Source organism: Nothoprocta perdicaria, unplaced genomic scaffold, assembly GCF_003342845.1.
Source record: "Nothoprocta perdicaria isolate Ctin4 unplaced genomic scaffold, notPer1 scaffold_17, whole genome shotgun sequence".
NCBI classification, from domain to species: Eukaryota; Metazoa; Chordata; class Aves; order Tinamiformes; family Tinamidae; genus Nothoprocta; species Nothoprocta perdicaria.
The window spans coordinates 5,784,630-5,798,525 of NW_020454871.1; the positions used below are offsets into that span (position 1 = coordinate 5,784,630).

Consider the following 13,896-nt stretch of genomic DNA (forward strand, 5'->3'; position numbering starts at 1 on the left):
GAAATGTTTCTGGTATTAATTACTCAATGTAAACAATAAGCATAAATTTAAGCACCGTTACATTTTTTTTTCTCAAGTTACCAGTTCGTACGTGTCTCAAAAGACACATCCCATCTTTGCACGATGAGTAGGTATTCTAAAGGAAAAACTCAATAGCTCTTTAAATGAAAGCTACACAAGGGTCTATATGCTATTTTTGAAGAAAATGCCTTAGGAGATTAATTGATTTCGATGCAATGAAATCAACAGGCGAAAGCTGGACTATATATTTCTCAAAATTCTGTCTTGTTTCATAAGATCCCATTCTCCAAAGCCACTCAACAGGACGTTAATTTCTAGCTCTGATATCATCAAACTCAGCTGGCTGTGCCTTGAGAAAATACAACTGGTAAAAATTAACCTCTTTGGGAGCACGCCGTTCACCAGGGCAGCTAATCCCAATTCCATGCTGCCAGCAGGTAGGCTGAGAGCAGAGTTGCTGAAAAACCCAGCTGAATACGAAAAGGAAGCTGCATTACTTTCAGTATGCAGAACAGAGTTCTAATTTACCACCTTTTAGGTTTCTGCATTAACTAAGTTGGGCAAAACCAGTTCCCCTCTGGAATGCAATCAAATTCTCATATGTCTCAACAGACTATGCCAGGTTCAATTACTTTTTGATTTGCTAGAACAGAAACTACAAGTTTCTACTGTTTTCTCTTATTTTCTGACATCTACAGACCTATCCTTCCTTTTCTAATACTTCTATTTTTGCATTCCATATATTTACCAAGTACATTGGTTTGAGGCAGAGAGTCCTGCAAGATACATCACTATTCTGTATATTATTCTAGTACTCCTTTTTGCTCATTCCCCATTTCTCATTCTGCAAAGATTTGTCTTCCGACTGTACTCCTTCCTCCTATTTTATCAAGCACACAGATTTATGTGATAGCAACTAATCAGTCTTCATTACTTCATATATTGTCTGTCTTTACTCACTTTGTTTCTCATTATTCATAAATAATATTCAGAGACTTATATTTCAACTTTCTTACTCTTTTATTATTCCTTGCATTTTAGGAGCCAAACACATTTACAGTATGCGATAAAGACTCAAAAACCTCATTATTCTACATTTATCTGTGTTGAACTGTCTTTGCTATCTTTTAGATTTTAAAAGTTCCAACCTGTCTGTGTGTTGCCTTCATTATTTTCTGTCTTGTTATTATCCTGCTATAGGCTGAAGCAGCCTTTCCTCTTTGGCCTCCTCTTGAATTACCGACACCTACTAAATCTTTGATTAACAGTATTCAATCCAAATTGGCTTTACTTTTTGCATTTAGCAAGGCTCTGCAGGAGGTTCCCTCTCTTCCCTAACTCCTACCGTCTCCCAAAGGGGATGGATGCTCCAGAGGCTGCCCAGCTTCCTTGCAGGTTCCTGGTGCCCTTGCTCCTTGCAGAGGACCCCACTTGGCTCCTCCTTTTACGGGAGCTTTCAGCACATGCTTCCTGCAGCAGTGTCACTGTTGACACCACTGCCATTTCGTGCTTTTCTGGCTTCAGCATTCCCTCTCTTCCTGCAGGGTCGGATGTGCAGCTTGCTACTGCTCACTGCTTTCTCAGTTCTAACAAAGCGACCTCTGAAGCCCATTAAGCCTCCACGATGTGCTGCATTTCCCTCTTCCCAGCCTCTGGAGCTCATTCCACACACTTGTGACTGGCCTGCCTTTATTTCTCACATGGATAGCAACTCATCCAACCTCTCTAACAGTCACCTTATTTGCAAGGATTGCAAAATCTTGCAGTAAGCCTTGCAAACTATGATGTCCAATTTGTGTATGTGCAAAATGTCTTCTCTAATTTGGAGGAGCGTCTATTTTCTGTCCTGTATCAGGGGAGGAATGTGTTCCTGATAAGCTCCGTCCGCCTTTTCAAATGCATTAAAAATCTCTCTGGTCCCCTGGCAGGCTGTACTAAAGCTGCAACTCCAGAGGGAGCAGTTGCTTTTTGAGAAAAGCAGAGATTCCCTGGGGCTGCGAGGGCAGTACAGAAGTCGGATTTCTTGTTAAGAGCCTCGGGGCCGTTCCACATGGAGCAGCAGATCTCCACTTTGAGGGCCTCACTTCTCCGCCAGCAGGCAGTTTGTTCGACATCTCTAATTTAAAATACAAATAGGACTTCAAAATTCTAGGTGCGTTATTTTGTTACTTCTCAGGCGTTTTATTAATCCACCACCATTGTGCCTACTACTTACTTGATATTCTTTCACTTCTGTTTTTTTTTTTGTGTTAAGCATCCAAGGTTCTCTGAGCACCTCAGGCTGAGGCATCAGGCTCAGACCTGTCACTGCGTCAAGGAAACTCGTGAATTCACAAGTGTCACATTATCAGAAGATGTCACTTACTGTATTACATTTCTGATTAAAATCTTCATTCGGAGAAATTAAGCTGAAGGCTAGCAACATACATTCATTTCTTCCTGCTGACAGTGTTGCTGTAAGCAGCCTTTGAAGGGTAATTAATTCAGTACCATGCACTGGTCCCTTCTTTTGTAGGCAATTTGCAGCGAGTCAAACAGCCTGCCAGCAGCATGCGTTAAAATTACTCGGCAAAGAAACAAGTTAAAAACCTTCCTGAGAACAGAAGATGCCAAAACACTGTAATCCGCTACACTCCACTACTTGCAATGGGTCAGAATAATTCCTGATGTAAGCAAGCAGACTTCCCTTTATTCACAGTGTGTCTAATCTGCCCTTAAGCATGACACAGTTCAAGTTTGGATTTTGCAGAAAGCCAGTACAAACAACATATCAGAAAGCAAAATATACTTCTAAAACAGGAGAATTAACCTTAATGATATTTTTGGTCTAGTATTTGGCCAAGGTTCACTCCCTGAACTTGACTGTGCTGTGGAGACCAAATATTTGAAAACTTTAAATAGCTGGCAAAATCTAAAGTAAAGTCAAGATGCAAATGCAAAAGGAAAGATATTCTAGCAGTTGGTAGAACAAATAATCTTGGTATTTCAGAAGATGCTGAGAATGCCAGTATTTGGCAGGGATCAAACAGTCTCACAATCTGAAATACAGAGATAATCTTCACCTTCTTTCAGCAGCATTCCCAAGTTTACCCAACATCACTTTGTCTTTATGTAGAAGGGGATTCATGCAAGCAAGACCCATCATGGAGTTTCACTGATCACACACCACAGTAAAACACTGCACAATGCCACCTGGATGGGGAGAAAGATTTTTGACAATTTCTGGTGTTTTCTTCATTACTCCTACAAATGGTCTCAGAGACTTATTGTAAAGCTAAAATGTGTCAGATAGGATATGCAGAATTTTACATTTGAGAAGAAATGGGAACAGATACTAATGTTCCAAAATAAATGAATGGAGCAATTTCATTCAATCCTTCCAGCATTTCTTATCGAACCACCTACACAATAAAATAAACAGCATTGTAAGCAACCAAAATAGTTGGCATCATCTGCACGGACACGAAGTCTTCAGTACCAGCCTTAAGGAAATAAAAACCCAAACATGCTTTGGTCAGCACCAAGCAGGAAGGTTCACAGAAGTCTGAGGTATTTACAGTACTAACACTTGCCTCACTACCTTCTTTTCAGTAATCTTGATTCCCAGGAGCAAAACAGACAGTGGATGACAGCCTGACTGACAGTGTTAGGGGAAGATTTCTGAACAGAGACACCCAGCTAAGTCATTGCTTCCTTCTGAGATTCCACTTATCTGTGATCCTTAAGGAAAATTTTGACAGTTTTTAATATTATTTGACTTATGGACAAACAATTTCTCAACAGCCAGGAAGACTTGAAGATCAAGCAAAGTGAGGACCAACGAAGTCCTCAGGGTGCCCCAGACATTGCAGATTACTGCTGACAACGCCCCAGAGACGTGACACAGCATCAGTCTCTTAAGGCACTGCACTGATTCCACACATGCAGACAGCATCATCTGAATCCCTGTGATCTGCTCAGCAAACTAACCAGCAATTTTCTTTATAGTGAGAAGGAAATGATATCTGGGGTGTGAACAATGCAGGAATCCAACTACAAGTCATATCTGCTACTATACTATGAAGTCTAAAATATTATTATTAAAAAGCCTGAAACCTACCCATGGCTAGGGTGGCCTGCTGGTCACGCACTGCTGTTTACCAGAGCCTTCCCCATCCCTGCAGCTATACCAGTTTCAAAGGATAAATCACCAACAGACTGTCATTATCCTTCCTTTTCCAAAGGCATGCCAGGTATCAGGGCGCAGAAATGAAATATCCAGAAGAGTCTTTCAAATCCAAGTTACATCCTGTCAACGACAGCTTTCAAAGATCAGTTCCTTGTATCTATAAAGGCACGTTGATGGGATTATGTGCAGGCTGGCTGCTAACAATTGCCATGCCACCAAGCACCGTATGGGCGACTTGAGTGCTCACCTGCTCTGCGAAAACACCTTCCTGCGAGGCATTTTGATTAGGAACATCTTTCACTGGTGACTTCTGCTCTAAACTGCACTATGCTCTGCTACGTGTACAGGTAGCCAAGGATGCTGCCAGGTGGAGGCTTTTCATGTAGCCCATTTCTGTGCACTATTGTTCTACACACTTATAACATCCTGTTACATTATTAAAAGTGATTAAATGTTTAGGCATTTTAGATCAATAAAGACTCAGTTTACATATTTATTTTATTAAAAATTAATAAGTTACAATGAAAGAGTGCACTAAATTTGTGGGCAGCTACAGAACGAAGACAAGGTTGTAATCTAAGTGTGGTGAAAATAAAATTCTTATGCCCTCATTATTGGTAGATATGGTTTATCTAATGCATAGGCCTAGTTGACAGGGCAGTGGTTAGATGATGCGATGATTTGTGGATCTCTCTGTCAACCTGTAAATTATAGCTTCCCATGTGAGCTACAGCATAAAAACTTATGTGCCCCTGCATTTCAAACGTTCAAGTTGTGTTACCAGGTTTTCTGAGAAAGCAAGTGCCTCTTCCTGCCACACAGCCAGTGTGAACAGCTTCCTCTCTTCAAGGACGTGCCAATCTCACAGACACTCAATGATCACACTGCACTGTTTGCATGACAGCTTAAGAGTAACCTGCAGCACAAAACAGTAAACTCTGCACTCCTGGGCAGAGAGGTGACTGAATACAGCTCATTGAATCCAGCCCCTCCTGCCATCGGATGCTTCTACTGCATAAAGAGCTGAACTTCCCTCCACTTATTTTTGAAGTACAAGGTCATTTACCTTCCACAGCCGTCAGTTAATAAAAGTAGTACAGTTTGTTACACTGACACTTTTATCAACTACCAGGTAATAAAGAGAGTTGGCCAAAGAAAAGAAAAAAGAAAAAAAAGGATTTGGACTTGTTCTGACCTCGAAGTTTGCTATTCTGATATTTTTTGATCAACAGCGAAGAATTCTCAACTGCCAACATGTCAGTGCTTCTCCCTAGTTAAGTAATTTTATTGCTGTTCTCAATATTCAGAAGTCTTTAATGTAAAAGGAAAGTTACCTGCTCTCAAATGAGACATCTCCTGGGATGACGTGAGTGCTTTCCTTCCCGATGAGGAATCTGATTCGGTCATAGAAGAGCCGCGGCGGATGCTGCGAGAAGGGCGGCTGGCTGTGCTGGATAAGGTCAAGGGGATCCGGCGAACCCTGGCACAGGGGGCTGGCGTAGCAGTTGCTCTGCTGACAGCAGTCAGGGTCTACACAGTCTGTCAAGCCATCTGAAAATGGAGAAAAGAAAGCCAGGAGATGAGTGTTTCTGAGAATAAGACAAAGTGCTTACTACTGAAAAGCACCAGAGAAGAGGCATTTAATTCATTGGAGGGCATGACAAACAGGATGACATAAATTCAAATTTCCTAGAGCATGTATGTAGATGCTTACTTCAGGGTGGGTATTTTTCTCTAGTCATCCACACTGTATTGCCTCAGAAAGTTCCAACACAACAATGAGAAGGCAGATCCTACAAGCTAAGTGAACTGCCTTCACTGTAGAACTTACAGAAAAAGAAAACCACCACAAAGTCCTTGTTAGCATGCAGCCCATTTCTCTAAAGCTCCTCTACTGTCACCACTATCTGCTCACAAGTGTGAAGGATATACATTTGCTCCTGAACACGCAATAATCTGATGTCTGGAATGTTATCTAACTTTCATAGGCATCTTCTCTACAGTAGTAAACAAAAAGCGTTAAGTTCCCTTTTAAACTCTATAGTACTTTTATTACTGCTTTAGGATGTTTATTTCTTATTTATTTGTTGCTATGCATATGTTGCAGCTGTTGGTGCAGTACAAACACACAACATGGTGCAGGTGCTGACCAGGAACCTGACAGATAGTGGATGCTTGTCCCTAAGCAAGCACATATGGAAGGTTGAGATAAAACTATTCCTCTTTCCCCCATTTTCAAGCAGAAAAAAAAGAGAATATATATATATATATAAAGAGAACATATGTATATATATTTAAAAAGCTATAATTTCTGCATGGAAAAAATGCAACTATATTTGTGGGTGAAATAAAACTATTTAAATATACAAAACTTGTGATTAAAAGTGTAGTACTGAAATCTGTCTAAATTAAGCATCTAATCACAACTTAAAATGGGGCCATCAGCATTTAACTGCTTCTACCTATCAGCACAGTAGATATCTAAATTGCCTAAATCACATACTCAACCAGATAGTCAGAACTAATACAATATGGTAAAAATGCTCAATCATCTTACAGGCAACATGAATTTTATGACTCATCAATTGCTAACGGGCTTGGACTGACCAGGACACTAATGCATACACAGAGAGATTACGCATCACCTCCTTCAAGAAAAGACATCTTTTTTGATCCTTTTAACAAGGGCAGGCTGCATAAATGCTAAATGAACATTTCACTGGGCAGATTTCCCTTGTGTTAAATCTGGAATGCTACAGTATCAACAGACTGTCCTGCATTTTCACTTCATACTTGGATTTTTTATTATTCTCTGTTCCTACCAGCATTTTGGTTCCTATAAAATTGTGTGTCCTCAGAGCAAACTCCATCATCTGGGAGGCTACTGAAGTTTTGCCACTGACTTTAATGTCTGCAAGGCCAACCACCAGAGCAGAAAAGCCTTTCCACTCCCCTTAGTAGAGCAGCCTGTGCTCTGCAAATACACACCAAATAACAGCATAAAATATTTGCTTAGAGAGGAAAGCAAAAGCCCTTCTGCAGAACAAACAAGCAGCCCAAAATGGTCTTTTCCAGAATCAAAACTCCTTGCCTGACCTTGAGCGAGACGGTTGTTTGCCTAAGCAAAAAATATTAACAACTCTCTCCTCCTGCAACTGGGAAATCAAACAGAGCAGCCTTGTTTTTGTGATAATGAACCAAGGGTGACTGTAAACAGGCAGCGACAACAGTGTGAGCGCCTCAGATTCAGCCACGCTGGGCCAGCTACAGGTCAGTGCATCGCTGTTCCACAGCGGTTTCACCTTCTTTCTACACTTGCCCAGGCCTGGAGGCAACAGGCGTTTGCCAGCCGCGAGAGAAGAGCTTCACAGGGCCGTGCAGAGCTTACTGGCTTTGAGTGTGGCCGTCACATCTTTTTCAGGAAAGCCAAAAAGCTACTGAAGTTCTCCAGGAAATCAGCAGGCCAAAACACTCAGGGGCCGCCATCTCAACAACGCCACGTGGGAGGCTGATGGAGAAGGTAACTACACAAACAAAAGGCGGTTTCATTGTGTGCTGATGAAGCAAAAATGGAAGAAAAGCTTTTTGGGTTGAAACCTGAACAGCAGGTTTGGAACTGAAAGGAAAGAAAATATCTTATTATTGTTTCCTCCTTTGTGGCCAAGGAACAAAACTCTCAATATGCTTAATAAGGGAGCTGAAAAGCAACAAATTATGGTTAAATTGTCCAAAATTGCAAAATTACACTAAGAAAGCATTAAAGAACAGCAACCTCTTGCTCTTGCACTTGCTGGTGCAGGTGCCTATGTGGGGCTCCGTGTGTGACGAGGAGCACCTGCTCTGGGCAGGTTTTCGCTAGTGACACGGCTGTCTTGCTCAAAGTCTTGCTCAAAAAAACACAGGACTTTCTGGAAGATACTAATTTCTACAAGCTGACTGCTACATTCCTGGGAAATTTGAAAAATGCTGCTCTGGCAGAGTAAGTATTAATCAGCAAAAGGTGAAAGAGGCATATCGGCTCCGGAATAACAGCATCCAGGGAAACCTAGCTTTTCCACAGCAGCTTTTCTGATTAATTTTCCTTTGTCAACAAGCTACTAGATGTGGGAACTGAGCTGACCTGATTCTCTTATTTATGTAAAAATAAACGTGAAAATTCATAGAAACAGTTGAGCCTGATACTTACTGTATTTAGAAAAGAAAGAGCCATAAAAACGACAATTAAATATTTCACAGCTCCCTCGTGCTTTTCGGCACAGGTCAATCGCTTGTGCACCTGGCAGCCAGCACCAGGCGCTCACACTGCCCCTGCAGAAACCAAGCCAAGGGAAAGAGCCTTCCCTTTTCCAGTTGGACTCAATTTTCATCTCTTTTTTTTTGCAGTTTACCTGTCAGCAAGATGAGTGACTGATAACTCTTACCAGTTCTGCTAATGGAGTTATTTCTACTGAAGTGCCCTGCAGGTGGATTCCCTCGTCCCTCGTGGAAAGGGTGGCTTTCCCGTCCATACAGCTGTGAAATCCCAGAAGTTGGGCTGGATAAGCTGTGGAGAGAGGCAGGTGCTCTCCCTCCAGAGATGGCCAAAGCCACAAAGGAAACATTTTGTTTTGAACCATCAACATGAAGTGCTCTGCGATTTCTGAACAGAGCAACTTCATTAACGGATACTGAAAGCAATTTGTTCCAGTCTTCTCATACACCACTTATTATTTGCACCCAGTGACAGAGAGGAATGAAGACATAAAGCCCTTCCCTTGCTTCAGCCTCTGTTAGCAGAACACCTCAGAAGTCAGATATTCTTGCTTCCTACAAATATTTTCTTCAGCGGTTAACTATTGCGGTTACTGCTGCAATTCAACATTACACTCATTAAAAGGAATCCGGGAACACATTCCGGTGCAGACTGCTGAGTCGCACATGGAGGCAGCATGCAATACTGCAGCCTGTATTAGTAAGTGCATGTGAGGATAACATGTTCAACAAGCCAATCTTATTTGAAAGGAGGTTTTCAGTCTAGAAGAGTAACTCAGAAAAGGCAAATCTTGTTTATGAACTATAGCTTCAAACTCATTCACCTGAAAACGCTGCAAATACATTTAATCCTCAAGCGATGGTTGTGTTTTTTGGTTAAATTTTCTTTTCAATTTTCAGGAACCAACCATTAAAAAACCCACAGCGTTGAGAAAACAGCAAGGTTTCTGTTAAATCTCAGGAGATGAGCATCAGGAGCAGGAATTAACTACTCAAAGAGCAAACGCAGTATTTCATACAGTAGGGGGGCCTGTACACTCAACTTTTTACTTTCCATCACCCCACAGTGCATCACAACACGGATGAAGACTAAAATGTATTACACAGAGGTGTAAATGACTTGATTTTACCATTGGCATTTCTTTTTTATTTTTTTTTCCAACATAAAAGACAGTCAGGCACCTCTGCCAGTGCAGTACAGATTATATAACAGAGTGATTCAGATTCTGATGAGTCAAATTCTAAATTAATCAGACACGAACAGGTTCCCCTCTTCCAGATACCTTGTTATGTGCGTGAGATGTAATGTTGGACTACATTTTTCTTTTTAATAAATTAGAGAATGAAAATATTTCCAGCATTACTGTTAAAACAGAACTCACAAAGACCAACTTAAGGATAAAGGAGCGCTTCGTAGCACGTTTAAATAATTTACACAAGCTCGAAGACATGACAGAGCACGTGGCAGCAAGCAGCTCTGCTCTCAGTCACACTCTCTGCATTGCTGTACCTCATGCAGGACAAGATTTCCCCACTTCCTTGCTGGGGAAGGGATCCTTCCAGGAAATCTTCTATAAGGAATAGTATTAATGTTTGCTATATCAGGAGTCTGCATCAATGGAATCATAAACTGTTACCATTGGACAAAGTACATTTTCTCATGTATAGATATATATGCACATATGCACTATGTATTTCTTTTTGTGACGGAAAGAAAGCCACAGAAGTGAGGAAATTAAATCCTTCCACCTCTGTTTCTATGGTAATCATCAAAGAGGCCATTTGGGCTTGGTACATATCTGAGAAGCGAAGATGCATCACACTCTTACACAAGGATGGCACTGCTGTCAGCGAGACTTCCAGGCTTTATACTCATGGAGTCAAGTGCTTAATACTATTGTTCTTTGTGGAAAAAACTTCCACAGGACTCTTCACCTGCCTCTGCTTACTCGCTTTTAGAGATTTCACCCAAGCATTAAGCAATGTCCGTGCCTACTCATGTCACCGCAGACTCCGCTAAGTCCAATTAGGGTTGCCAGGATTCTGAGCAAACTGAAGGGTAACTTGAGCAGAGACTAAGCAGCAGTAACATTAACGAGACTGCAAGGCTTATGAGCACGCACTAATCCAACCTGCTTCTCAAATTTTAGCTGTAATACTCTACAGTAGCCTAAGAACGCTTGGGTTTGCATCAGGACATCTGCAACAGCCAGCATGTGTGCGCAGGAAGGCGGCCCCGTGTTTTATTCTATGAATGCCAGTGGTGTTTGGCCTTCTGCACACAATGGCATGCAAATAAATCAGGGTATGATTTTCAGAAACAATAAGCATCCCTGGGGAGCCCTCGCTGCTCAGCAGCAGTGCAAACCATTCCTATCAGTATTATATGTATTGTGTAATAATAGCATATTACTTATATACGGACTCAATATCTCTGTGATGGATAGGCTATTAAAATGCCAATGGATAGGTCAGAAATACATCAATATTTTAGCTGCACTGGCTATCAACCATAAGCTATGCTGAGTCATCTGTTTTCTCATGCTTGGGAAAGCCTGGAGAATGCTACAAGAAGTGAAAAGTGACTGAAAGGACTTTTGAAAGCAAATTCAAAGCTTGTAGTACACAGTACTTTAAAGCAAACAGTTGAGATTGATTCTTGAAAGAAAGCGAATGATGAAAAGAGATCCTGGCAAACTAAAAACAGAGACCACTATCAAAGAAATCAAGATGAATGATGGGCTGCATCTTTGAGCTTGTACGTTCAGCATCAATGTAAATTTATATAACAATATCATGTAAATTGTGGCTTGGCAGGGCAGAGCAGTGACCTGCAAGCCGATGCCAGCTCTCTGCACACTTCCTTGCTGCCTGCCAGCAGCGAGCTCTGCCTGCCGGCCTTGGGCACCAAGAGAGGCATTAACAGCACTCAGCAGAGCGTTGCGAGCAATCTCCCAGAGCTCCTGAAGCTTCCAAAAGAAGTCAAAAATAATGGTAGGCTAAGAGAAAATGACCTGCTCAAATGAGCTAAATGGTCATCTTATAAACTGAAAATGAAATCATGGCTGTCATGACAATGCAAGAAAGAATATAAAATGAGAACAGGAAATAATGCAATACTGAGGAAAGCTATAGCTGGGCAGAGCCATATCCCACCGCAAAGGACACGTGCTTGAGATCTTGGCATTATTTAATGGACACCACACTGCTAACAGACTGCAGATGCACTCCGCAAGAGCAAGTGCAAGCCACGCTGTCATGCATCTGCTATAATGCTAAGACCTTTTGAATGATATTTGTAGTGATATTTGAACAGGTAAACATGCCCTTAAGTCTACAAGCTGGAAAAGCTAACAGGGAGTTATGAAACGGAAAGGCAAAGATGGTCACGGTACAACCAAGCTCCAAGTAGTGCGGATGCTAATGGGAGCTAAAAGAAAAACTACTCTCCTTGCTTGGAAAAAAGTATTTCTGCATGTGTTTAACCTTATCAGCATGAAAAACTGCACTGCTGTGGAACTGGGGCTTCCATGTCCGTAGCACTGGGACTCAAGGGAGCACGTTTATGGCTTACCATGCATACTAATATACTGAGCCCTAAAAGAAAGAACCGAGAACTCCCTCTCTCCTAAAGCTTTTGTGCTGTTACTATAGGCCAAACAGTAAAACTTGTACTTCCTTATACCAAGAAAGTGACATTATTTTATGCCTTGGAACTAATAAAAGTATTTTATTTCATATACTAAAGTTATACATTTTTTCTACCATGTATTTTTATACAGTAAAAATGTCAGGGTTTCAGCATCTAAAAGTATTGTATAATCAATCAGCCAGAAACTGCACAGAATTATCCTGGAGACTAACCCCTGAAATTAGAGCTTGCTTGGAATAATAATTGTTCAACATTATTAGGGCTTCATTCTTTGGTTGTGATTCTCCCTAATGAACTCGAAGCACAAAACCCCTCCCGAGTGCTGAGATAGATACTTGATTTACTCACAAGTGGGATAAATAAGACCTTTCCCAGGTCTGGAATATACAGCGGCACTGAAGTGGGTACTAGGGAGTGATATCTGGAGGCCGCGTGTCACTGGCTGGGGGTGATCACATCGTAACTTCACAAGTTACTGCCTGCCAGCAGGTACCTCGCCGAGGCGCACGCTTCTAGCTCCCCACTACTGCAGGCAAAAACATATTAGCTTCCATCTTTATGAACCACATCCAGTTATGTAGCTTGAGAGAGGATAATTTGTTATCCTGCCATGACACGCTCATGGTCTACGGAACCCTCTCGCAGCCAGCAGGACTTCACAGACATAATGTCGCTCTCCCGTGTCCTGTTTTTATCCTTCTCTTTACACAAACCCCAAATGCAAGGAACCAGCTTCTGCTTCCACATTAACTTAGCAGTGCTGTATCACCAGTGACCGTGGGGGATTTTTTTTTTTCTGATTTATGCTTACGCGAAATCAGGCCTTTGAATTTCATATATAACGAGATGTGGTTTCAATATGTAGATATAATTTTCTTTTTTTTTTTTAATATAAAATTGATTGTGAAGGAAACTTAATTACATTTAGCCCATCTGTAGCAGTCAGATTAATTAAATATTTCTCTCAGCACTTATCTCTAATTGTAATGTCAACAGAGCTGTCCTAGTGTATGCTATGCTACCATTAAAAAAGAAAAAGAAAATTACTTTTAAAACCTGCAGTGAAATGATGTTAAGTGTCTGCCTTAAATTGACAAATTCAAGGAGATTTAGAGTTAAGACTGCCAACTCTTTCAATAGCTCACTGCTACCGCAGAATATAAAGCATACAGAGCCACAACACAGGGCAATTTATAGAGAGCCAGTTCTCAGAGTGTATCAGGAAGTGTCTTACATACATTACAGGCTAAGCAGGGCTTCTGTGGGCAGATTTAAGAGCACGAGTGACTCGGGCTGGCCCGGCGGGGGGGAGCTGAGGACAGATGGGAACGCGCGGGGAGGCGCGATCCCGGGCCGGGCCCACGTGGGACACGGATACGGCGCCGGCCGCCGAGCCGAGAGCAGCCGGCTGAGTGGGCAGAGAGATGGTGACCACGGACTTGGAAATGAGGTGGGAAAGGAAGAAGGGTGAGGGAGGGATAAGGCAATTTTGAATGGGATTCAGAAAGGAGGAAGGCTTTGCCAAAGGACAGCATGGCCATGGAGCCCACAGGATACAAAATCAGAAAGTCTCAAAATATATCTGCAAATGAGGAATCATCATTGAGTCAGAGTGTTTCTATTGAGGTCCTTCAGTGACCTCAGCTCTTGGCCCTGAATCAAGCTTATTTTATCAATGACCTAGAAAAAACCCTACATAATCATTATACTAAAGCTTGACACAACGTTGGGGTGTGAGACCTCACTCAAGATACTGAGATGACCTGTTGTGTGACACAGTTGGACGGTACTTATCTCAATACCT

The 13,896-nt window shown here is 41.7% G+C and overlaps 1 protein-coding gene across 2 annotated transcripts in view; it reads right to left on the reverse strand.

Moving 5' to 3' along the window:
* TENM1 (teneurin transmembrane protein 1) overlaps positions 1–13,896 on the reverse strand; it is a 210,061-nt gene that overhangs the window by 72,249 nt on the left and 123,916 nt on the right. For both annotated transcript variants that reach the window (XM_026035944.1, XM_026035943.1), the window contains one exon: positions 5,524–5,740. In XM_026035944.1, coding sequence (XP_025891729.1) covers positions 5,524–5,740 — 217 coding nt within the window. The remainder of the gene's footprint in view (positions 1–5,523; positions 5,741–13,896) is intronic.